General features: G+C 34.9%; 3 protein-coding genes across 4 annotated transcripts; 1 reads left to right on the forward strand and 2 right to left on the reverse strand.

Moving 5' to 3' along the window:
• Positions 1-58: 58 nt before the first annotated feature.
• LOC125057723 (protein shuttle craft) lies at positions 59-16,431 on the forward strand. The gene is made up of 17 exons (XM_047661564.1): positions 59-209; positions 314-1,585; positions 1,709-1,888; positions 2,637-2,856; positions 3,658-3,821; positions 4,528-4,732; positions 4,941-5,065; positions 6,210-6,337; positions 6,971-7,121; positions 7,895-8,091; positions 8,932-9,056; positions 9,846-10,031; positions 10,734-10,823; positions 11,405-11,603; positions 13,857-14,009; positions 14,616-14,758; positions 15,395-16,431. The coding sequence occupies exons 2-17, from the start codon at positions 463-465 to the stop codon at positions 15,540-15,542; spliced, it is 3,537 nt and encodes a 1,178-aa protein (XP_047517520.1). The 5' UTR covers positions 59-209; positions 314-462; the 3' UTR covers positions 15,543-16,431.
• Positions 16,432-20,047: 3,616 nt separating this feature from the next.
• On the reverse strand, positions 20,048-21,869 carry LOC125057724. Of its 2 annotated transcripts, none has more exons than XM_047661565.1 (5): positions 21,687-21,869; positions 20,899-21,615; positions 20,747-20,828; positions 20,550-20,671; positions 20,048-20,190 (listed from the first exon to the last, which is right to left on the reverse strand). In XM_047661565.1, exons 1-4 carry the CDS (start codon positions 21,706-21,708, stop codon positions 20,626-20,628), a joined length of 867 nt encoding a protein of 288 aa, XP_047517521.1. In that variant the 5' UTR covers positions 21,709-21,869; the 3' UTR covers positions 20,048-20,190; positions 20,550-20,625. The 2 variants fall into 2 exon arrangements, with proteins under 2 accessions (XP_047517521.1, XP_047517522.1); XM_047661566.1 differs by having other exon boundaries at positions 20,550-20,657; positions 20,745-20,828; positions 21,687-21,863.
• Positions 21,870-22,679: 810 nt separating this feature from the next.
• On the reverse strand, positions 22,680-24,307 carry LOC125057866 (protein CFAP276). The gene is made up of 3 exons (XM_047661788.1): positions 23,840-24,307; positions 23,280-23,448; positions 22,680-22,985 (listed from the first exon to the last, which is right to left on the reverse strand). The coding sequence occupies exons 1-3, from the start codon at positions 24,031-24,033 to the stop codon at positions 22,845-22,847; spliced, it is 504 nt and encodes a 167-aa protein (XP_047517744.1). The 5' UTR covers positions 24,034-24,307; the 3' UTR covers positions 22,680-22,844.
• Between the last annotated feature and the right edge of the window lie 23 nt (positions 24,308-24,330).

The following is a 24,330-nucleotide window of genomic DNA, read 5'->3' on the forward strand; positions in this document are numbered from 1 at the left end:
TAATATCTATCGTTTTGTCAGTTGTCATATAGCCTTTAATTCAGTTCCCTTTGCCCTTACCCCTCAATCTTTTTAAACCGATTCATCTTGACACATCTCATCATAAAAAATATATTTTTTGAGTTGCAAAATTATTTTTTTTGTTTAATTTTTATTTATATAGAGGTTTTTTTTTTATCAGACCGTGTATTAAAAAAGTTATCTTATTGGTAAGTGCACGACAAGTACTATAAATTTATAAGTGCCACATGTCCGTGAAACGTATTTCAAAATTGAGAAAGTAATGACGAAATACAATTATTTTTTCTTTCAGGTAGACTAGGCACCTTTCACCCGAAGCCCCAGGCTTCGGCCTGATATCATCAATATACTGTAAAAAAGTAATTTTTCTCGCAATATCCACATACATAGTTTCTTGTATCAAACCCATATTAATCTCAACTTTTCCATTTACACTTCGTGATGTCTCAGTGGAACAATACATATGATTACAACAGTCAACATCAGACTCCAAATACATGGAATTCTGATCCTAATGGTCAATACGGAAGTCAGGTTTACTACAATAGGCAAATGGATCCAAGTGGTAATCAATATGTGAGTTTTAATGAATTTCTATCGCAAATGCAGCAGTCTGGAGTTCCTAGTGTCAACACAGCCCAGTATAGTAATGTCCACTATCAGAGTTATCCACCTAACCAATATAATAATGAAAATAGTTATCAAAACTTATCAACAAATGTAAATGCTCAAGCCAATTTCGGATATGGTGCTAGTTCTAGTTATTCAAACAATGTTGAATCTTATGAAACCAATAGTCAAGACCAGTATATTCCTCCAGTTGATGGTAATAGTTATACCAATGATATGGTTTCTAAATCTAAATTAACCCCAACTGCCATTGAATTTATTCCTAAAAGTTCTTCGTTACAAACAGAACATAATCAGCCAAATGAGATACAGAATGAACCTTTGGACATAGCAAACAGTGGCTGTGGTTCTAGTAGTGGTCATACAAAACCATCAGATTCTAAAAATTGGAGAGAACGACCGAAAAATACAGCACAAAATAGTTCCTATGATACTAATGGATATGAAAATGGAGTAAGCCAAGAACATGAAAGCAATGGCAGTCTTCGTTATGATAATAAAAATCGCAAATATGATACAACTAATAGTCAAAATCATACTAGGCCAGAAAGTAGTCATTATCCACAAAGTTCTAGAAATAATGATACTAATGCTTATAGTAGAAAAAATAGAAATGATAATTATAATAATGGTGATTCAAACCGTAGAGAAGGGGGCCAAAGTAAACCTAAAGGAATGGGTAGAGATACAGACCCTAGTAGAACTTTCTATAATAGTAACAAGAATAAAGATAGCCAGGATGTAAGAAATGGGAGAGGGGAGCCTTCAGGCAGGCAACGCTGGGCTGGAACTCAACGGCTTAAAGCCAATGAACGTTACAGCTATGAAGATGAACAATTTGCAAATTCATATCTACAAAATAGAGAAGAGAAAGGAAGGAACCATGTACCAAGTCCAGCAAGAAGTAAAAAAACAGTTGTTAGTAATAATGCAGGTATGAATAATTGCACAATATTTTATAATAGTTTGATTAAATTGATTGAGATTGGCAAAATATATCTTACTTTAATTATTTTACTGTACATGAGAGAGTATATTGTCTAAATGATTTTAACAGGTTTAAATAAAGAAATGACTCAAAGAGAGCGTCTGACGGAACAACTTGATAAAGGTACACTAGAGTGCCTGGTTTGCTGTGAACGAGTAAAACAATTGGATCCTGTATGGTATTGCACTAATTGCTTCCATGTTATGCATCTTCGGTGTATTAGAAAATGGGCTGTTAGCAGTATGGTTGGTGAGTATATATATATTAATATAAATTTTAACTAAAATAGTTATCAAACAATGATAAACTTTTATTTGGTTACATTCTGACATAAATTTATAATTAAATATAATGTCAAATCTAATATATATATTTTATGATTTAAATTTTTGCTTAATACTGTAATTGTTGAATTAAATTAGACAATTAGTAAATCAGTGGTGCTACAACCTCTTTAGGTCTGTGCCTCAAATTTCTGAATCAGTTTCATGATCATTTTTTAAATCCAATAGTCAAATAGGTGATCAGCCTCCAGTGCCTGACACACGCCATCGACTTTTTTGAGTCTAAGACATGTCGGTTTCCTCACGATGTTTTTCTTTACCGTTCGAGCGAATACAAAATGCGCACATAGAAAGAAAGTCCATTGGTGTACAGCCGGGGGATCGAACCTACGACCGCATAGATGAGAGTCGCACGCTAAAGCCACTAAGCCAACACTGCTCTATTTATATATATATATATACTGCTCTTATTGTCAATGTGTATTTTTATTTTAGGAGTATTATTACTTCTTTGCATAGTTCACATTTTAACCATGAAAACACCTTGATAAATTGGATTATAGTTTATTTTTACTGCGTTTGAGATAAGTAAAAAAGTAATATACCATGGGTACATTTGTGATACAAGTTATAGATATCATAAATTTCATTAATAGTTGAATCAATTTCAGTCCTAGATAATTTTTTTTTAAATTAAATTGTTTTAATTTCAGAGGGCAAATGGCGTTGTCCGGCATGTCAAAACACCAGCCAAGACATTCCCACAGAGTATAGATGCATGTGTGGTGCAGTTCGTAATCCTGACTACCAGAGAGGTGGCAGTACTGCCCATACTTGTGGTAAAGCCTGTAAAAGACCTAGAAGTTGCCCTCATCCATGCACTTTGCTTTGCCATCCAGGACCGTGCCCACCCTGCCAGGCTACTATTGCAAAGTAAGTGTGCTTTAATCAAATAATTAAAAAAAAAACCAATGTTAACTAAGAAGTTTTAGAAAGTTAAGTACAAGTCTCTAACAATTTTAAACTTCAATGAAAATATTAGTATATAATCTATATTATTAAATAATCGCGTAAATCGTGGAAAATTATTTAACCAATAGAAAGCTATTATATATTAAAAATGTTAATACTTTTGTAGTAGAAGTGGGGGATTTGCAAAGTAAGTTGGTAAATGATCGAACGGAAACGTTAATTACAAACGCTGCCTTCACCATTAAAACAATGTGGTTGAGAGGAAAGAAGTTGTAGAGCTTATGCTAGTACATTTTTAAATTACGTAATCTTAAGGTCAATCTAAGGATCCAATGTGTATTATCATTTCAGGCTATCTTCACCTTGAACTATCATATAGCAATATTATTTTACCATGTACAAAAATATCTATTTTTATAAATATAACCTTTAAAACACCTTGATAGTTTATTAAAAAAAAAAAAACATGGCGATTAAAAAGAGTGGCGGAGAGTTTATTGCCAGTTCTTCTCTTCCGTTTTACGCCCTTGATTTGAGAACTGGCACTAAATGTAAAATTAGAAGCATTTATATGTATTTCTTTACAGACAAGTCATAAGTGTACAAAGTGTTACCAATATGATTAAATTATTTTTGAATTTGAATTTAAAATAAAGTTTAACTTTATTTAAAATGTCTATACAGTTTTGTCGTAAACGTTTTTCTCTTTTCTAACATTATTCAAATGATAACCATGTTCATATAAATATAACAATTGACCAGGAAATGTGGGTGTGGTGCGGAATCCCGCTCTGTATTATGCAGTAGCAAGTTGCCCCAGGAGTGTGGAAGACAGTGTGGTCGCAAACTTAACTGCGGTGTTCATAGCTGTGCAAATGATTGTCACGAGGGACCGTGCGAGCCTTGCGATTTTATTGTGGAACAAGGTAACTAATTCATTTAAATACTTAACTACCATTATATTAATACTAGAGGACCCGACAGACGTTGTCCTGCATGATATTTCAAGCGATTAGGATATTAAACAAAGTATGAAAGTACCAATTGAGCGCCATCAGCCGCCCGGCAGATGATTTGTGAATCTAAACCATCCAGGGCTCCATCCAAATTCATACAAAAAAAATATTCAAATAAGTCCAGCCGTTTTCGAGGTTCAGTGGCATACACACGTACAGTAGAATTATATATATATATATATATATATATATATATATATATATGTGTGTGTAAGCTATCCTATCTATTATGTAGTACCTGTGCCTAACTAACCCTGAAGCTATATTTACTCACTTAAAAAAGAGTCTATGTTGGGAGGTCTCGGGACTTCAAACGAGGATGAAATGTGCTCAAATTAAACAATGACATTAGGGAAACTATTTTATTTATTTATTAAATCAATCATTTACTAATAATATGTCTACGATTCAAATTATAATCTAATATTCTTTTATATTTAAAATTTGTGTTGTTCATTCGTCTTACAAAAAAGAAGTTCTATTTCTACAAAAATAGAAGGTGAAAAAAACTTTACTATAAAATATTTCAGATTATTGTTGTCAAAACTTATGTAGGAGTAAAAAGGAACATGCTCAAAATATTTGTTTTAGTAAAATTCCTTTCTCTTATTTCTAGTATGCTACTGCCCAGCCGCTAAAACCCAGTCAGTACCATGTACGCCAGAGAGTGGAGACACGCGTACGTTCTCTTGTGGGTCTGCGTGCGCGCGCGTACTCACTTGCGGCGCGCACGTCTGTAGGGACGAATGTCACCCACCGCCTTGTAAGACATGCCCACGGAGTGTGGAAAATGTTATAACGTGTCCATGTGGAAACACTAAGTAAGTATTATTGCCTTATTGCCATCACCAATGGACTGCTAAACTTTAATTTACTTTGTTTTAATACTTCTGTCCTTCTAGAATGTTTTGTCTGTTTGTTTAATATAAAACCATTTTTAAATTAAAAAATAAAAATCTAACTATAACATTTCTCGTGAATTTAATATAATATTGGTAATGAAGAATCAATTATTTATTAAATTTACAGATTAAAGGAAGGTGAACGCAAAAATTGCTCGGACCCAATACCGCTGTGTGGTAATATCTGCGCTAAACCACTCATTTGTGGACCGGATAATGATAAACATTTCTGTATGCAAAAGTGCCACGAAGGTTAGTATTTTGTTCTTTTATGGGACACTCAAGGTGTGCCACGCAGGCCCTTTGAGTGAAGTCAAAACCGCCGCCCATGGACACCTGCAACACCGAGGGCTAGCGGGTGTGTTGCCGACCTTTTGAGGAATGGTACGCTCTATTCTTGAGGTCGTATCGTATTAAAAATACCTCTCAGCTAGATCCACAAAGAGGTGGGGCGGGGCTGAAAGATGAAATTTTGAAGTTTTTTTAAGGAATTAATATAATTTTATTGGCATTATTCCTGTTCAAATCCGTTACATATATAAAAACGAGTGGCACTACAAGCTTCATTCAGATTTCTGTATTTTGACGTGATAACGTCTTTAAAATCGTTTTAGTCGGGTGACATGTTCAGAAACTTGTGTCACACCAAAACCTCACGAGCGCGATCGCAGGTATAACGAGAGAGAGACGGATCGATCTCCCGTCTCATCTCGAGCGCTGCCAGTCATTCCGTGAATGTATGAAGAAAAATGTATATCATAGTCGAATAAGTAAACTTGTCATTTTACACCCGAAATTTATCATCAAAAGTGTGAATAAAACGATAGATGTAATTTAAAATTTGAAAAAATTGTTATCTTCATTAATTCCTTACTTCCCAAAAACTTATATCACCAATAAGACGTTATCACGTAAACATCTCGATCGTAAACCTACTTTACAAACAACCAATATTTTTTTTTTGTGATAATTTTTCTTAGTAGTATGGAAAAACAAGGTGATCAGAGATTTGGGCTCACAAACCATGTATTTTTAAGACTAGGGCTAAAATGTCAATCAAACTTCAACCTAGTCTCAAGCTGTCAAACCATTTTGTCTGAAGAATGACGTATTTGACAGCAGTCAAGATGCGTTTGATGCCCCTTGCATGCTTTAGAAATTTGACCGTGTACGTCCGGTTAAGCACCGCCCAACCCTAACAAAGGCAGAGAACAAATTCAAAGTTAAATAAACTTGCAGTCCGACCAGAAATCGAACCCGATACTTCCTCGCTTAACGTACACCTAATACGACTGCTAGTTCACATGACCTTTTTACAAAATAGATAAAAGATACTTTTAAAATTCTCAGTAGAGAGAAGAAATCTTATTTTGGTGTTAAAATGACTATTCTTTAGGAGTTTGCCCCGAGTGTCCAAGCACTACAGTTCTTCAATGCCGCTGTGGTCACTCGACTGTTGATGTGCCTTGCAAAGATCTACCCGGTGCTTATGATAATGTGTTCTGTCAAAAGAAATGTAATAAGGTAGGCAAAATGATATATGTTGAGTTGCTAATCAAAATTTAATGTAGAAATTTGTAGTTAAACGTGATATACATATTATTATATATATTTTTGTAAAATTTATGGTAACCATAATTATTGTTATAGATAGATTGAAACTTATACTGTAGAATTCAAATTCATAATCATTTATTAATTGAGGTAACACAATGTACACTATTTTGGAGAAAAGTACAAGTTCTTAAAAATAGTAAGGCCCTCCCAACCAACGTTTTTGTCACTGAAGACTTCCCGAAAGACATTTTAAACAAACGAAAGGAGTTAAGAATCAAATTAAAAGAGGAACTAGGCAAAGGAAAGGTTGCTTTCATTCGATATGATGAACTAATTATCAAAGAAACTGGCAACGAAAAAAGAAAACGTTCTCCCTCGAATTCTCCAAATACTCCCACTAATAATCAAAAGAACAGAGAAACTTCAAAAAAGCCCACAAAAATCACCAAAACTAATGCTCCCATCTTCACTAAGCAACAATCACACCCGACTAATGACCAGAATAACCAATAGCAGACAAAAAACTCCTCCATCCGGAATGAACGACTAAATACTGAAACAATTAAAACTAACACACAATTTCTAAAAAAATTTTTTTAGAAAATGTCGTGCGGGCGCCATCGCTGCCGCACAGCTTGCTGCGCATCCTCACACCGCTGCGCAGTGGTTTGCGGGCGAACTTTATCCTGTCAATTACATCGATGCGAGGACTTTTGCCACACAGGACACTGTGCGCCTTGTCAACGGCTGGGTATGTGTATTTAACTGTGTTTCTATTTGATTGGACAGTGGTGTAGTGGTTTCAGTGCGTCTCAAAAATGGTGCATTCAAAGCCCACCTCGGTGGACACCAATGGGGCCGTTCAAGTATTACGTAAGCACTAAAGGGTTTGATTTTCTTATTTGGTGATTACGTCAATAGTAATTATTTACCTTTTTACACACATTGTCTATGCTTGAAAACTAAATGCATTTTCGAAAAATAATACGTTTTGAGCTAGAGGAATAGAGCTTTGCTTACTTTTGCTGACAAGAGGGGGGGGATAAAGATAATAATAATAAATCGTTTCTTTTCAATAAAGTGTTACATTTAGATTAGTAATTATGAAAAAACCGCATATATTATCATATTAAACATCATTATTTATTTATTAACACTTCGTTGCATGTACAGAAATATAATACAATTGACATAATAAATAAAAAGGAGGGCATCTGGCGGCCTTATCGCTTTCGAGCGATCTCTTCTCATTATGTCGTAATAATAATAAAAACAGTTCGTTATTTATAATTGTTGTCGTGGTCTAAATAGTCTCCCGTAAAAGCAGCTTGCCTTAAAAGTTTAATTGGTTTAAAACGCATTTAACATTTACTTATATTTAAACATTGTGAAAAAATAACTTTTTATGCGGAATCGACCACCAATGGATTTGGGTTCGAACGCACCTTATGGTGTAGATTCGCGCGTCTAGTCATACACATAAATACAAGGCCATAGAAAACAATTCTGAGTTTTCTAATACAGGCTTTGAAGAGCTTCGCTGTGAATGCGGTCTCGAAGTGATCCTGCCCCCGATCCGGTGTGGGGCGAAGCCTCCACCGTGCAGTGCCCCTTGTCGCCGGGAACGGCCTTGCGGACATCCGCCTCATCACTCGTGCCACTCTGGGGAATGTCCACCTTGCGTCGTGCTTACCACCAAGACTTGTTATGGGAAACATGAGGTGAGTTGGAGGCACGTGGCATTTCTTAAAAGGCCGGCAACGCAACCGCGAGCCTTCTGGTAAGAGTATCCATTGTGTATCACTTAACGTGGTGAGCCTGCACATTTGCCCCCTGTTCTATAAATATATAAAAAACAAACAATTAATTATATAATATAATATAGTAAATAATAAATTCAACGGATAAAAACACAGGTTCTCTTTTAATCACTAATTAAGTGATACCTAAATGAACAATAATAGAAACGACTTATTTCTGTTTGGAAAACTTAAACACTCCTTTAACGTATTTCGGGTGTCGTTTTAATTGACGCGTACTATATATAGTTTGATCAATCTATTAAACTATTTTTTTTTTAAGACAATTCACACCAATTGACCTAGTCCCATGCTAAGCTGGTGAAGCTTGTGTTATGGGCACTAGGCAACGGATATACATACATATATAGATAGATATACATATAAATACATATTTAAACACCCAAGACCTAAGCACAACACCAAATGCTCATCACATCGATGTTCGTCTCAGCCGGGGATCGAACCCAGGACCCATGGATTCGCAGTCAGGGGTACTAACCACTAGACCAATGAGTCGTCAATATATATAGTACGCGTAAAAAGTGACATTTTATCTCTTTTATTAACAAAATCTAAATTAGTTTAAGTACACCGTTTTAAAAAAACACTGATCCGTCTTTTTATGAGAATGTAAAATCAATTTGATAGAAAAAGACATAAGGTCATAAGAAATCCGTTTCCATGGATATGAATTTGTAGGAATGATTATCATACAAAAATTATCAAAATGAATGCTAACAGAATGCTTATAACTCATAGGAAAGGAAAACTATTCCGTGTTCCCAAGAGGAGTTCTCTTGCGGTCTGCCCTGTGGAAAGCCGCTACCTTGCGGAAAGCATACTTGCATCAAGATCTGCCACAAGGGACCGTGTGATACTGACAAGTGAGTTCTTCGTAATTATTTATATTTTATTGATTGTATACATAATCAGAAAAAAAGTTTACAATAGTGTAGTGGAAACATAACTGGACACATATTTATTATACCGTGATACATCTAAACTATTACAAAATCTATTTTTTAGTTAAATACGTAATTAAAGATTGTCATGCACTGTTTACAGTTACAATAACATATGTAACATATTAGTATCTAATGAATATTCAATATTTTTCAACAGCCAAAGTAGTATGAGGTAAACAAATTCAATACCATTTTAATTTTATTTATTTATTTAATGTTTTGTTACGATTACAAAAATAATATATAAAAAAGTCCATATACGAGCATCCAATAACAAGCCACCAAGCGCAGTGACTCGCGTACCGCTCCCCGGTGCGTGCACGCACACATACGAGTTGACCGAGTTTCCCACGGAAATGAAAATGTATGAAAATCATCGTTACGAGTATATCGGAGTCCGTAATGGGTCCGTTTCGCTCGCAGTGGAAGGCGGGCAAAAGATTTAATCTCTTACATGTCAAAAAATGATAGCAGTCAGAATTCTACGGAATAATAAGTCAGAGTATAAGCGACTCACGTACCACGCCCCGGTTACAGGTAAGCGGGGAGTGGTACGTGCACGCACACATACGCGCGAAACATGCTATACCAGTTTTTTGTAGTCACGTGCTAGTAACGATAAAAAAATTATTTGATTTATCTATTCTCTAAAGCTCGGTGAAAAGGTCCCATCAGTGCACGCTGTTTGATGCAAATAACACTTTTCAGATGCAACCAGCCGTGTAACGAGAAAAGGTCATCCTGTGGTCATCCTTGCTCCGGGCCGTGTCACGCGACAAATGGCGGCCCATGCCCCAGCACTTCCAATTGCAAGCGAGCCGTTACCGCCACTTGTCCTTGTGGACGCAGGAAGGCCGAAAGGGCCTGTTGCGATAACGCTAGAGATTTTGCCAAGTGAGTGACCATTCTGTGTGTCCCTAAAGCTTACTAATGGGGAATATGTCAAGAAAAAGATTGCGTGGGGAATCAAACCATTACCAATTTGAAACCATTGCTTTTTCTTTTTAATTCAGATCTTTTTTTTAATCTATAACTCTTTAAAAATTCGTTCTTTAAATTTACTGTCAACGAAATTTCACAATGACGTACATCCGTCTATACGTACTGTAAACCTCAAACTGAAATTAAGTATTGACTCTCGTGTCAATTTACAATTAAATGACGTGGTACTTACCTGATTAACGGGTACAGTACGTTTTTTGAATATGACCATTAATGTAAAGCCAGCTCACATAGCCATACACAAATCGAAATTCCACTCCATTATGATAAGAAAACGTGCGCGTCCTTACAGTGCAGTAGTCTACATCAAAATGAACAAGCGCAAGAGTGATTAATGCTCTCGCCCGCTTGCGTCCTTTGACTTGCGCCCCAAAATCCGACAAAAATCGGATAGGCGGCGCTTCCTCTCGTGTCGCCTCGTGGACAGTGGATGGGCAATATAATGAAAAAAAATCCAACCGTGACGTCTTTTAGCATTTATTTAGTAAATGTCTACGCAAATTTGAACAAAAGTCACTGATCCCTTATACGATTTCTCAATTATACATTATGTCGTTAATTGTTTATAGTAAATTAAATGAATTTAATTTACAGGATTTTAAATGCCCTGGCTGCGACGAAGATTCAAGAAGGCGGTATGGTTGACCTGTCAGACGCGCAACGGCCTAGCGCCATGTTGAAAACGTGAGTCACGCAAAGCTTAGAATTCTTTATTCTCATACAAGTTACCTACTACTTGCTTATTATAGAGCCATGCTAATGTTAATGAAGATAAAGCTACTTCCATACCTGATGGTTTCGGGGCCTTAGATTTTGTATCTGTTTTGTGATCATTTGTTTTTCTCATAGGCAAGTAGGTGATCAGATGAATTGCCTATTTTATCCATATGAAGTTTCCAAGTAATGTGGCAGAATCTCTAATATATAAAATCCTCGTGTCACAATGTTCGTTCCCATACTCCTCCGAAACGGCTCGACCGAGTCTTATGAAATTTTTTATGCAAATTCAGTAAATCTGAGAATCGGCTACTATCTTACCCCTAAATGATAAGGGGTGTCCACGCCGAAATTTTATTTTTTGATGATACAGCATACAAAAACACATACAACTCCAAATTTTAATGACTGTAGATAGTTATTGTTTCAAGAGTTTCTTAGAAATAATATACATGGCAAAACAATTGTTTCCCGGGTCAGCTAGTATTATAATATTATCTTCTATCACTGTGTGTATATTGCCTTATGAAGAAATAATTTTCATATAGCCTAGAATGCGATGACGAATGCCGTCAAGAAGCCCGTAGCCGTCAACTCGCGCTCGCTCTTCAGATACGGAACCCGGACGTGTCCGCGAAACTAGCGCCGAGGTACAGCGACACGTGCAGAGCAATGGCCGCTAGGGAACCAAGCTTCGCTCAACATGTGCATGAAAAACTCACTGATTTGGTCCAATTGGCTAAAAAGGTACATGCTTTTCTCTTTATCAAATTTAAAGAATGGAGCTTTGAAGTTCTAGTGGTGGCGCCTCCTACAGATTATTCCCGTATTTATAAAAATCCAGTCTCATATGCTATTTGACAAGGTTTTAATAACCATTTATTTTATTAGTGACTATAGATCTTAGACTTTTTTCCTTTTTTTATTGCTTAATCTTTGCTTTCAACATTCATAATTTTAAACGCTTATTTAAGCTATGACGTGCGTGGAAACACGTAAACAGACATCAAGTTTTTACGTGTTAATTATCATTCTTAGTTTATATATTTCTATCAGAAACAGTTTCCGACTAAATTATACACCCAGTATTAGGATTAGACGCCAATTTCCACGTCCATTGGAATAATCGTGATATGTCACGTGACTGACGTATTAAAACAATATTTTTAACTGAGGTTTAACAGTAACTATAGAACAAGTTAGTTTACTCCATAACGCTTTATAAAGCCATATACAGATTACCCTCAATTTTTTAAATAATTACACTTTATAATATTAGGTCCTTACATATGAAATTGGCGTTTTACGTTTTGTCTACTTTGACCTCAAATATCTCCTCTTTGGTTAAGAATTCCAAATCAAAATTTGTACAGCTATTTACTCATGTATTTGTGCTTCGATGACCGTCATTCATTTGTTTTTTTCTTCTGTTTTTTTCTGTTTGCGTCACTCATTTTACAAAATGGAAAACTTAAAGTATTGCATTATTTACGAGTACGAGTTCCGCCGTGACACTAGTGCTGCGGAAACGACTCGAAGGGTGAATGATGTGTATGGCGGTCATGTTGCAAAAGAAAACACAGTTCGTTTTTGGTTCCAACATTTTCGTTCTGGAAATTTCGACCTGCAGAACAAGCCCCGTGGACGGCCTGAGACCCAAGTTGATAATGAAGTATTGAAGGCTATTGTGGAAGCGGATCGATCGCAAACCACGTCCGAGTTAGCTGCAGGCTGCTGTGTTAGTGATAAAACTGTTTTAATTCACTTGAAGCAAATTGGGAAGATTAAAAAGCTTGAAAGATGGGTACCTCACGAATTGACTGAAGCAAACCGGCAAAAGCGCGTCGACTGCTGCGTTACATTACTGAACCGGCACAATAATGAAGGTATTTTAAACCGAATCATTACCTGTGATGAAAAATGGATTCTTTACGATAATCGGAAGCGCTCAGCACAATGGTTGGATCCTGGCCAGCCAGCCAAATCCTGCCCCAAGCGAAAATTAACCCCAAAAAAGTTACTTGTAAGCGTTTGGTGGACTAGTGCCGGTATTGTTCATTGCAGTTTTCTCAAATCTGGCCAGACTATTACGGCTGATGTCTATTGTCAGCAATTGCAAACCATGATGGAAAATCTAGCGGCTAAACAACCTAGGCTGGTCAATCGCTCCACGCCACTGCTACTTCACGACAACGCTAGACCACACACTGCACAACAGACGGCTACCAAATTAGAAGAGCTTCAATTGGAATGTCTAAGACATCCTCCGTACTCCCCGGGCCTTGCTCCAACAGATTACCATTTTTTTTTAAATTTGGACAACTTCTTGCAAGGGAAAAAAATTAACTCTGATGGGGCAGTCCAAATCGCCTTCACAGATTTTATTGATTCCCGTCCGACTGGTTTTTTTAGTAAAGGGATCAATGAACTACCTATGAGATGGCAAAAGGGCATAGAAAACAATGGTTCATACTTTGATTAATTAAATATATTATATTTAAAAATATTCGACTTTTTGTTCCTCCCATACAAAACGCCAATTTCATATGTAAGGACCTAATATATTGATTTTTTATACTGTCATACGGCCGCCTTCTATTCTCGATCCAATTTAAAAAAAAATGCAATTTAGAATTTCAAAAATTTACATAGATAATTTTATATAGATTTTCGCATATTAATTGTCAATTCAAATTTTCTTTACAAAAGCGATCCATCGATTGGTTATTGAAAAGTATTTTATGAGAAATGGATTGAAATATCAATCTCTAGCAGTAAAATTGGATAGGGATTGAGTATAGAAAGCGGCCGTTAATCTATTGCACAGTTTTAACTCAAGCACTCTGTCTCTTTTGTGATAAAAAAGCTTAAACATAAGTTAACAGAAGGAAACAAAAGAGTATTTAAGTTTAATAATTTTATTTTCAAGTTAAAAGAATGAAATTGGAATATTTCTTTGAATTTGGGAACAAGTTTATCACATCCATTTATAATTTACAGTCAAAACAAAAAACACGCGCGCACTCATTCCCGTCAATGAATCGTCCGAAACGTCAATTCATTCACGAAATGTGCGAACACTTTGGTTGCGAGAGCGTCGCGTACGACGCGGAGCCAAATCGGAACGTGGTCGCCACAGCTGATAAGGAAAAGGTATGTTTTATTCATTTTATTTTAAGACTTAATCAAGAAATCTAACTTTGTTTTATAGTATAAGATTTGTGTAAGTGTTGCTGTTTCGACACAAGTAAATTGTGGTTTTGCTTTTGATTTCGTATATTATCCAATAAATTTGTACCTTTTGGTTAATGTATTTATTCCGTGTATTGAACTAAAAATTACGTTCTTTAATATATATATGCATATATAATAATGTATATTTATATATTTAAAACAGGAACTCATGTTAAACACATTGCAATGATAAGAACCTCTTTTTTAATTCCATGAGCAAGCCCTTGCTTTATTTAACCTAAAGTTTCTTGAGAACATAATTTCTCATAGTATTTGCATAAAAATAGTGAAAGAAACATATTGTTAAGACACTATGCCTATCTACAAAGCAATTAAGACGCCATTTGCTTATTTCAAGGGACGGCAAGGAATGGGAAAAGTATGAATTGTTTGAAGCAAGTGAAAACTTCAACGTTGTCTTGACTGTACAATAAATAAAACGTGTGAATAATTATTAAATATTCGATTGTATGGGGGGGGGGGGGCAGCTGTCACTATCTACTACTATATCATTCCATATTTCAGTCATGGCTACCAGCGATGAGCGTGTTGGAAGTATTAGCTCGTGAAGCTGGTAAACGAAGAGTTCCAGGGCCAATGCTACGCGCTGCGACTAGTAGCACCGCTTCCGCTCCGGCGCCTACACCCGCTACCGCTCCCGCTACTAAGTAAGTCATCACACATTGTGTTTAACTATTTTTTACGTACATACTTGTATGTTATAAGATTGGATTATTATTGATATAACGGTTTATAATGAATTTTTCAAAAAGCTCGCACATGCTTGGCCCTCTCATGCTGAAAAGAAAATATACTAGTTATAATGCGGCACACATAGGCAATCATAACTTTCATGGAAGAAAGTAATTAGAAGTAGCCTGTCTAGGCCCAGGCCCTTTTATCAAGTAGATAATCGTTAACTTTATAGTAAGCCTTTTTACGCAGCTTTTATTTGATACATTTCTTTACTTTATCAAAAGGCTGAGATAAAAGAGCCTCTGGGATTTTATTAAAGAAGAGTATCCCTTTTCCCAAAAAAGAATTACTAACTTTAGATAGTCTAGTACGGGGAAATTGCAGCCTGCGTTTGTTCCGAGTATTAACATAGTGCGTATATTACCATGCATGCTAGTGGGTTATGGGTGCTTTTAACTTGTCCCTTTTCTAGTACCTCCTGGATCTGATCACATTCATCCGTTCGACATGGCCAAACCAAAGCGTTCCCTTCCATATCCTTGTCATCCTCTTTAAACCCACACTGCTCCGAGTGATAATAGTGTCAATAAGAAGAAATATCTTTTCAGATCTTTTGGTGGTTGGGCGACGTTGACTTCGAACAATTCGTGGGCAAGTCGAAGTCAACCTTCAACGACTGCGGTGGTCAGAAATGCACCACTTAGACAGGAGTCGCGGCCAAAAATCGACTATTTTGATAATCCACCAGAAGATTAACAAGACATCAGTGTATCGTGCAGTTAAAGGTTCGCATGTATCCCAGTAAAAAATATTTAAAATTAATATTAAAAAATACAAATTACTATTCCCAGTTTTTAGATATTTTACTACGTATATGCGCTATTTCACGTAATTATTTGATTGTTTTAAATTGATTGGTTTGATGGTAAAACATTATTTTGAATTAATATAAAAAAAATAAAGTATAATCTCCAGTTTTGAAGTCTTTTACTACGAGTACATGCGCGAACCACGCATCCTCAAAATCTTACCTAGCCCGAATCAACGCGTAATTAATCGATTCTTTCCAAATTATAACATGAAAACTCCCATAAAAACATCTTTGGTTTCGTACTGAAACGTGGGATAGAGCGTCTTCCAAGTCGGTATTTTAAGAGAAATTCCTTTTTGAAGCTTCCCTGGGAATAAAACAAAAGACGAACGACGTGTTTGATTGTGATTGGTCAAAAGCAGCTTCTGTTCAGTACTCGTACACACGCGACATGTATTACGTACGTTTGACCAATCACAATCGAACGATTTCGTCTATCTGCATAAGTGGGTTTAACATTCTTACACTGTTCTCATACAATTATAGAGTAAAGTTTTCTGTAAAGTTACTATATTATCTCCCTATATAAATAGCTATTAAACGGTTTGTACTTGTGTGTTATCAAATAAATATCGTGAGAAAATATTAACTAATTTATTTATGAATAAATTTGAAGATACAAGTGTGAATGCTTTTAATGATGTCATGACAATAATGCCATCACACACGAAGTCACTATACTTCACGTTGCCTTATATTCTGTCAAGGAGTTCCACGATCCAAGCAGCTTTATCATTGTTAGAAACAAAAAAATCATATCAATTGTATTCAAATTAATCATTCACTGCCATTGATATATAAAAAACCCAAGATGCACAATCAACGTCTAAAAAACGTCCTCAAAAAATGAGCGCAACATTCTAAATTGTGCACTCATTTCAAATAGTCTCGCGTCTAATACGTGGAGTCGATGTTATTTATTTGTGTTTTTTTTTATAAATAAATTTATGTACTTTTGAACTTTTTTGTGTGTAGTTTTTGACAAATATATTTACTAACAAATTATTTTTTAATTTAAAGAAAAAACTTTTTAACCGGATTAAAGTTATGTATTATTATAAATTTCCAACTATTTAACATCCAACACCTTTTGTCTTTAGTCACCGTGACCACGGACGCTGTAAAGCACCCGAAAAGTCGGATAAATTTAAAATTATGTTTAACCTTCAAGCGGGCGCGCGTAGTCGAATCGACCGCGCTTAGTACATTTTCGTTGATATTATTATTATTACCTATCACATTTATTTCTCATTTATAGTAGCCTGTCGCTATATCATTGGGAGTAAAATAAAGAATAAACCGTTGCTCGGGGCTCTCCCCCTACTCCATAGATCTCAATTGTTTTCGTCCCAGTGCAGTCGTCGAAAAGACTACACGCGCCTGTCGTCGAAAAGGTTACGCGCGACGCTCAACGACACATACCCTCGTTCACGCTCGTAGTAGTTTTTTGCCCATCATTCAATAATATCGAATAAAGCTTGGATTTTTTTATATAAAATGATTCAGACGGTTACCACAACGTGCAATACTCGAGGAATTACTAAGAGAAGACGAAGAAGAAAGTAAATAAGAGCTCAGCGACCAAGGCTCTGAAACTTCTGATGCGGTGAAAATTCGAGCACTTTCCGAATTGTTGCAGACATCACACGTCAATTTAGAAGATTTTATACTTTGACCTATTTTTCCTACTACTATGTCAGTGCAAAGAATATAATTTCTACTGAAGTCATTGCGGTTTGATGATGCTACTACGCGACAAGCTCGTCGTACTGTCGACAAAGCTGCGCCAATATGAGAAATTTTAGATATGTTTCCACAAAACTGTCTATTGCCATATTCAGTGGCAGAGAATGTTGTAATTTATAAGATGATGGTTGGCTTTCGAGGAAAATGACCTTTCCGATAGTACTTGAAATATTTGTTTCTTTTTCATACTTTTAATTACTTTTTTTGACAAATTAGAGTTTAAAGACAATGATAATATATCTAAGAACAAATAAGTAAATAAATATTGAGTAATTAGTGCTTTCTTTATCTTATTCATCCGATGGGTCTTTTCGGTTACGCGCGCCCGCTCCCGTTACAAATGACCGCGCGCCCGCTTGAAGGTTAATAGTTGTAAATAAAAAAGTAATGTTCGACTCCACTCAATACCTTGTCCTACCGACCACGGTCGGTCGTAAAATTTTATTGCTTTAAGTACGTATACACTGCGTTGTAATAACAACTTTAAGAAATTCGCGTAAGGTTGATTTTGCAATAATATATGCTTGTAACATATACTGTTATAGACATACTGTTATAGAAAATGACAGAAATAGTGTTTCGGGACACTTTCGAGCGTTACTTTTATTCGAGACTGTGAATCTTGGGTTTTTTATATATCAATGTTCACTGCCATTTTATAATGCGATTCGATAGTCGAGTAGATTTCTTATATTGTTATAATTGTATACATGAATAAATTAGCACGTTTTTATCTAACGAAGTCAGAAAAATCCTGGCAACATTAATGTATATGTAGGAATAATTGCAACCCTATGAACTTCATATTAAACTTAATTATCACTTGAAGCTCATCCATTAGCCGTTGGCTTACTGACGTATCAAACGTATATACTCTATGCCCCTTAAAACAACTACGCGGGTACGGTTTTGTGAAGTTTATAGGTTTACAAAATTTGGAAATTATCTGTATATTGTGCATGTTTTTACTTATTCTTTATTTATCTGTAATAGTAATATATCAGTCATTAAAAGTACCGTAGTTAGCAAATAATAAATTGTATGGTCCTAAAATACGTTTCCATTGAGTATCAAAATTTATTTCATAATTAACAATACCGTGTCGGATATGTTTATCTCTGTCACACTTGTTTCTGGTTCATTTAAAGAGACTGTGACAGAGATAGGGCACAGCTATACTTATACTTTATATAATAATTAAATCAGTCTTATAGCGTTTATGTATTTTCTCTTTTCATCAAATTGAATGTAAGATATTTTACTTAAAACACTGTATTTATAATTTAAAATAATAAGTCTTAGATTACTTAACAAGGCGGATACACTGAATACTCTGTAGTCGTTGATATTTATTAAACACAGTAGGTCAATAGGGATCAAAATGCCTCGAACTAGAGCCAGTGTTGCCATTTTCCATCGTTGCCTTGCCTTTATGTCAAATTATGAAGTATGGTACAACAACCACACCTTGGTTTATTATTTATTATAAATTAATACTTTTTAAACTATTCCGTGTAGAACAGTCCCGTCGAGTTAGCTTTTTTAATGTGATGCTAATGAAAACTCATTATTTTAAAATCTTTGTCTGGCATCGAATATGGTAGTAAAAAAGTTACATTACTTTAATAGAGGAAATGGTTCATAACAGTCGCCACCTTAAAACTAAATTATGCTTTTCGTCTGTCAAATTAGTTTAACAAGAATTTTTGTGACATTATTATTAAGGTAATGATATATTTCACTGAAATTGTATTCATATTCTAAATGTATGCACATTTAAGTTAATAATAGAGACTATTTACGAATGTAATCTAACAATGCATAAAAAAATTCTTTCACAGAATACAAAAAAAGTGTATAATGGAAATCCGCATAGGTACTGTGCTTAAGTTATGGTCTTCCATAGCTAATATTGTATCATAGATAATACATTGTTTCCTTAGGGACTAAAGCTTTATTCCAGTGCTAACAATAGTTTTGTAAAATGCACTTTTTACATAGATATAAAAATGTTAATTCACACTATTCTAAATTAATGATTAATCATTTCTGCTAGAGCTTGTTTCCATTAGTAATAAGAATTGCGTGGGTGCAGGGTGCATTCTTATGATTTGATAGACGAATCGATGTTAAAATCGTTTTTATAAAATCTGTTATGTCAAATTGCCGTTGTACAGACGACACAGTGTAATAAAGTGTTACATATTCGTTTTTTAAATGGTTATTTTTATTTCTCGCCCTTCGAAATCTCCACTTAAAATAGACTGTGTAGAATCTGTTTTTTACCAAGAGCTAATACACAGGAAACATTCTAGACGTCAAATTTCAATGTAAAATGTTTCACCAATAGATGAAGTCGGTGTACACAAAATTTGTGAAGAGCATAATAACCAGACGCTTTCTTATTTAAAATATAATATGTAAATAATGAAATACAAATTTTACGAAAATAAATAAAATACAAATTTAAGAACAATTAACACTTTCGACTTCGCGGATAACATTATCCAGTTGTTGGGAGAGTTGCACCATGGAATTTATCATACATTTCATTTGTTGGCTTTTACAAATTGATTTTGCTGATTTTAACTCATCGGGCCAAAAACTACTGCATTTTTCTAATTTTTCAGCGGATTTCGTTAATCTGGCAACACTACGCAATTCTCTTCTTCCCTTCGGCTCGCTTTGGCCCCGTGATTTATCATGAATCCCATTATTATACCTACAGTTTGTACCTTCAGAACGATTTCTTTTGCCGTTCTTTTGATAACAATGAAGAGGTAAGTACTAAAAATATTAAATTAAGATATTACATTATAGTCAGAGCAGTGTTGGCCTAGTGGATTCAGCGTGCGACTGAGGTCGTAGGTTCGATCCCCGGCTGTGCACCAATGGACTTTCTTTCAATGTGCGCATTTAACATTTGCTCGAACGTTGAAGGAAAACATCGTGAGGAAACCGACATGTCTTAGACCCAAAAAGTCGACGGCGTGTGTCAGGCACTGGAGGCTGATCACCTACTTGATTCAGAAGTCTGAGGCCAAGCCCTCAAGAGGTTAAAGCGCCACTGATTTATTTCTTATTTTTTACATTATAGTACTAATAATGCATGAAAATAATCTAAATACATCTAATAATTATAATACCTTAATAAACGATTTCCGGTTTTTGGCGTTTCTATATTTTACATTTTTATAAGTTTTTGCTACAATTTCCGGCTCACTAGGCGAGAACTTTACCGGTGAAACGAATGGCTGTAAAACATAACCTAAAATTACATGTTATTCAATATAATTTAATCATATTAATATTGACATTATTAAAGTGGAACAAAATATTACACATTTTGCTTAATCCGCGACGAAGCATATCACACGCTAAAATGGCAACCAAAAGCTGGGTGCCATAGTCACTATAACAATTACCTGTAAAATTATATTAAATTAAAATATTTTATTTTATTTGAGATCAAACAAAATGGAAAAAAAACTGTACCACAATTCAATTGCATTGTTCTATATGAAAATTGAACTAGTTTGGGCCAAAATGACAAACAAAAATCAACTTCGCTTTTATCTTTCGTCTTAAGTCGCCTTTCAGCCAGGGTTTTCTTTTCAACAGAATCAACGCTTTCGCCTTCAGATATTTGGCTTTCATCGCACATTTTAGTATATTTTTCTATACTTTCCAAATTTTCTTTAACTGCCTCGAGCTGTAGATTAATATCCTCTGCTATATTTATATTTCTTTGAACGCTTTGTAGGTCTTCCTTGACGTTATCAGTTAAATTATCGTCAAAGCTAAAGTTGTGTATAACGCTAGCGACACTTTCTACGCGGCTCAAATCATCATTGTAAGTAACTCTACATTCTTGATACGTTTTACTGGACTGAGAATCATCACAACTATATACATCGCCTTCATCATTGTGCAACTTACAGAAACTCTCATAGAAATCGCCTGTACTCGTACTGAGAAGGGTTTTTGATGGGTCTCCATTTCGGCCTAATCCGGAGTCGCTTTGACATAAGCCAAACTGGTCGCACAATCTTCTTCTTGATCGCCGCTCATTTAACTCTTGGTGAAGAACTCTCTCTTGGTATGATCTTTCTTTGAGCTTTCGAGCGGCATCCACCTGATTTTTTTCAAGTGATTTAAATTGTTCGTAAAGATACCACGACCGGACCCGCCGTGATTTCTTACATGATTCGTCTGAGGTAAAATAAATGATTTCAATATTAGGTTAGTTATGACATTTCGTAGTTTTTTATTAATATACTTACCCTTCAAATCCGTAAACTCCATAAGCAGTAATAACAAAAAAGTGATTCAGCACAAATAAATTTAGAAAAATTCTTTAATTGGCATTCGAATGCCATACTCTGCTGTCCGCGAATTTTATATGACAATGTCACAATCATACTTTGTACTTAATTTATTAAAAAGAGGTTTTATAAAAGGCACAGTTTCGACATCCCCGAGATCGTAAGATCGATTCCCGGCTATGCTCCAATGGACTTTCTTTCTATGTGTGCATTTAACATTCACTCGAACGGTGAAGGAAAACATCGTGAGGAAACCGGCTTTAGTTTAAATTATCACTTTACTAGCAGACTCGGCCAAGCGTTGCTGTGGCTAAGGTTTTTGTTATATTACATAGTAGCAAACTATTCAAAGGAAACGGTAGGAGAACTTATTTGAAAGGTAGATAGCTTATGTGAAACGTTGGTAATTTTAACACAGCGCCATCTGTTAGAATTGTGATTATCAAATAATAAACAAATATTTGCAATAAAATAATATTGCGGGTATAAGTTGACATGTAAGCTATCCTATCTTTAAGTTGGATCAAACTGCACATGGTGTTCAAATTTGATTGATATCGGTTCGGTAGTTAAAGAGTCCATAGCGGACAAACAACGTGACACGTAATTTATATATACATATTAAGATAGGTATTGTGTCGCTAAATTAATTTTTTACCAAACTTTAAATATTGCAATAGGAGTATGATCACATTGTTTTGTGGTAGTTTGTACATTCTGGTAGCATAGCAGAAAAAACCTCCTACCCTTTTAAATAATAAAAGGGTACATGCAAGATTATAAATTCATTTGAGAATATTAAGCAGATGCATAAAATTGAGGGAAGTAGTGCGTAAATACCGTCATCTCAAAAAGATCCGCGTACCTGTATTATTCCACTTTTTGAGATTAAATTAGATACACGTAAACATGGATTATGATAAAATATTTTGTATTACATTCAAACAAACATTGAATCAATATCAATTTTATTACAGTTAAAAGTTTTTGTTTTAAATACATAATTCAACGTCAAGTTACCGACAATATTCAAAAGCCCATAAACAACAACTAACGTCTAACATTGTCTTTTGTCCTAAAGTTAAGCGTTAAAAAAATTGTTAAATAAAACACATATTAATAGAAGAATATAGCACCGCCAGCCGCCTGTCTGCTGTAACCAGGATTAGTTTGAGACGAATGTACTCCAGAATTCATAAGCTTCACGCTGAATGGCGATCGTTTTTCTTTTATACCACCACGTTTCATTGGATGACCCTTTCAACATTTATAATTAGTTAGCAAACTCATTTCTGCGTCTATTGATACATTTTTAGGATATGTATATATGTATGATCTAGTAATGGGATGACTCTAATGCTTTCCGGAACAAAATATCCATTTTATTTCCCCGAAAATAGGGTAACTACAGTAACGAATTTAACGATTAGCTTGTACATAAAATACATAATATTACGACAATGCGGAACGTTTAAAAAGCTGTAAACACATAATTAATTTTATAAGTAATGATAAATTTATTATTATATAATTTAAATTGTATAAACTAACCAATGGTATCACAACCGGTGGAAGCTTATCATAGGTGTTCCTAAGTCGACGCCATGTATCGCACCCGATAGTCTCTGGTTGTAAATACAAGTCCTCTTTGTCCGCGAATCGTTCCGTCGAATGGTTATAAACTGCAGCTAATACTATATCCAAACTGTCTTCTGGTAAACTATTAATAAAAATTATAATCAAACACGCATTGCTATATAATAAGCTTATTTTAATTAAACTCGACGACTTAGACTGAGTTTTAGTATAAATAACAATACGGTTAAGATACGATACTACTTATACTTACAATATATGGATACATTTAAAAAAAACGTTGTTAAACGCCTACCTGGTACCTAATCCGCATTGTTAAGCAAAAAGTTACTGGATACTAAGATAACATTTTTTATTAATTTTTGTTGAAATGAGAATTTGTTTACCATAATAATTGTCATGTAATTTAGAATAGATTAGATTGGAACTTATACTATACAAAATGCATTATATGTGGTGGACTATAATAAATTAATAAAGATAATAAGTAATTTAAAAACTGTTTAAAAACTTACAAAAAAGGTTGAAAGAAGCTTAATTTTCTCACACTGGCCAAAGTGTGGTGCGAATAAAGCCTTGACCCTGTGGGTACTCCGTGTTTTTCTTTCGTTGATAAAACAATGTCTTTCGATAATTCACCTTCTTTACGTAAATCAGGAAGAAGTTTTTTATTTCTTACTTGCTTGATACCTTTAGTTTTGTCTGGCATGTTAACTTTTTAAATTTTTAACTAGCACAAAAATAATTTAAAGAAATTTACAAAGAAACCTAACACGATGATGAATAAAATACACTTGGCGATTAGTAAATACTACATAAATATCGTTCCATGTTTTTCACCGACTCAAAATTTCGTTACCAAGACAACCGTCTTATTCCATTTTATTGCTAACACACGACAAGCTCAATATATGTTAAAATTATTTGCAGCCAGGATAAACTCTACCCTAAAAGTCAGAATTAAGGTTATGATGATGATATTGATATTATAGGTCTACCAGAATCT

Source organism: Pieris napi, chromosome 17, assembly GCF_905475465.1.
Source record: "Pieris napi chromosome 17, ilPieNapi1.2, whole genome shotgun sequence".
In the NCBI taxonomy this organism is placed as follows: Eukaryota; Metazoa; Arthropoda; class Insecta; order Lepidoptera; family Pieridae; genus Pieris; species Pieris napi.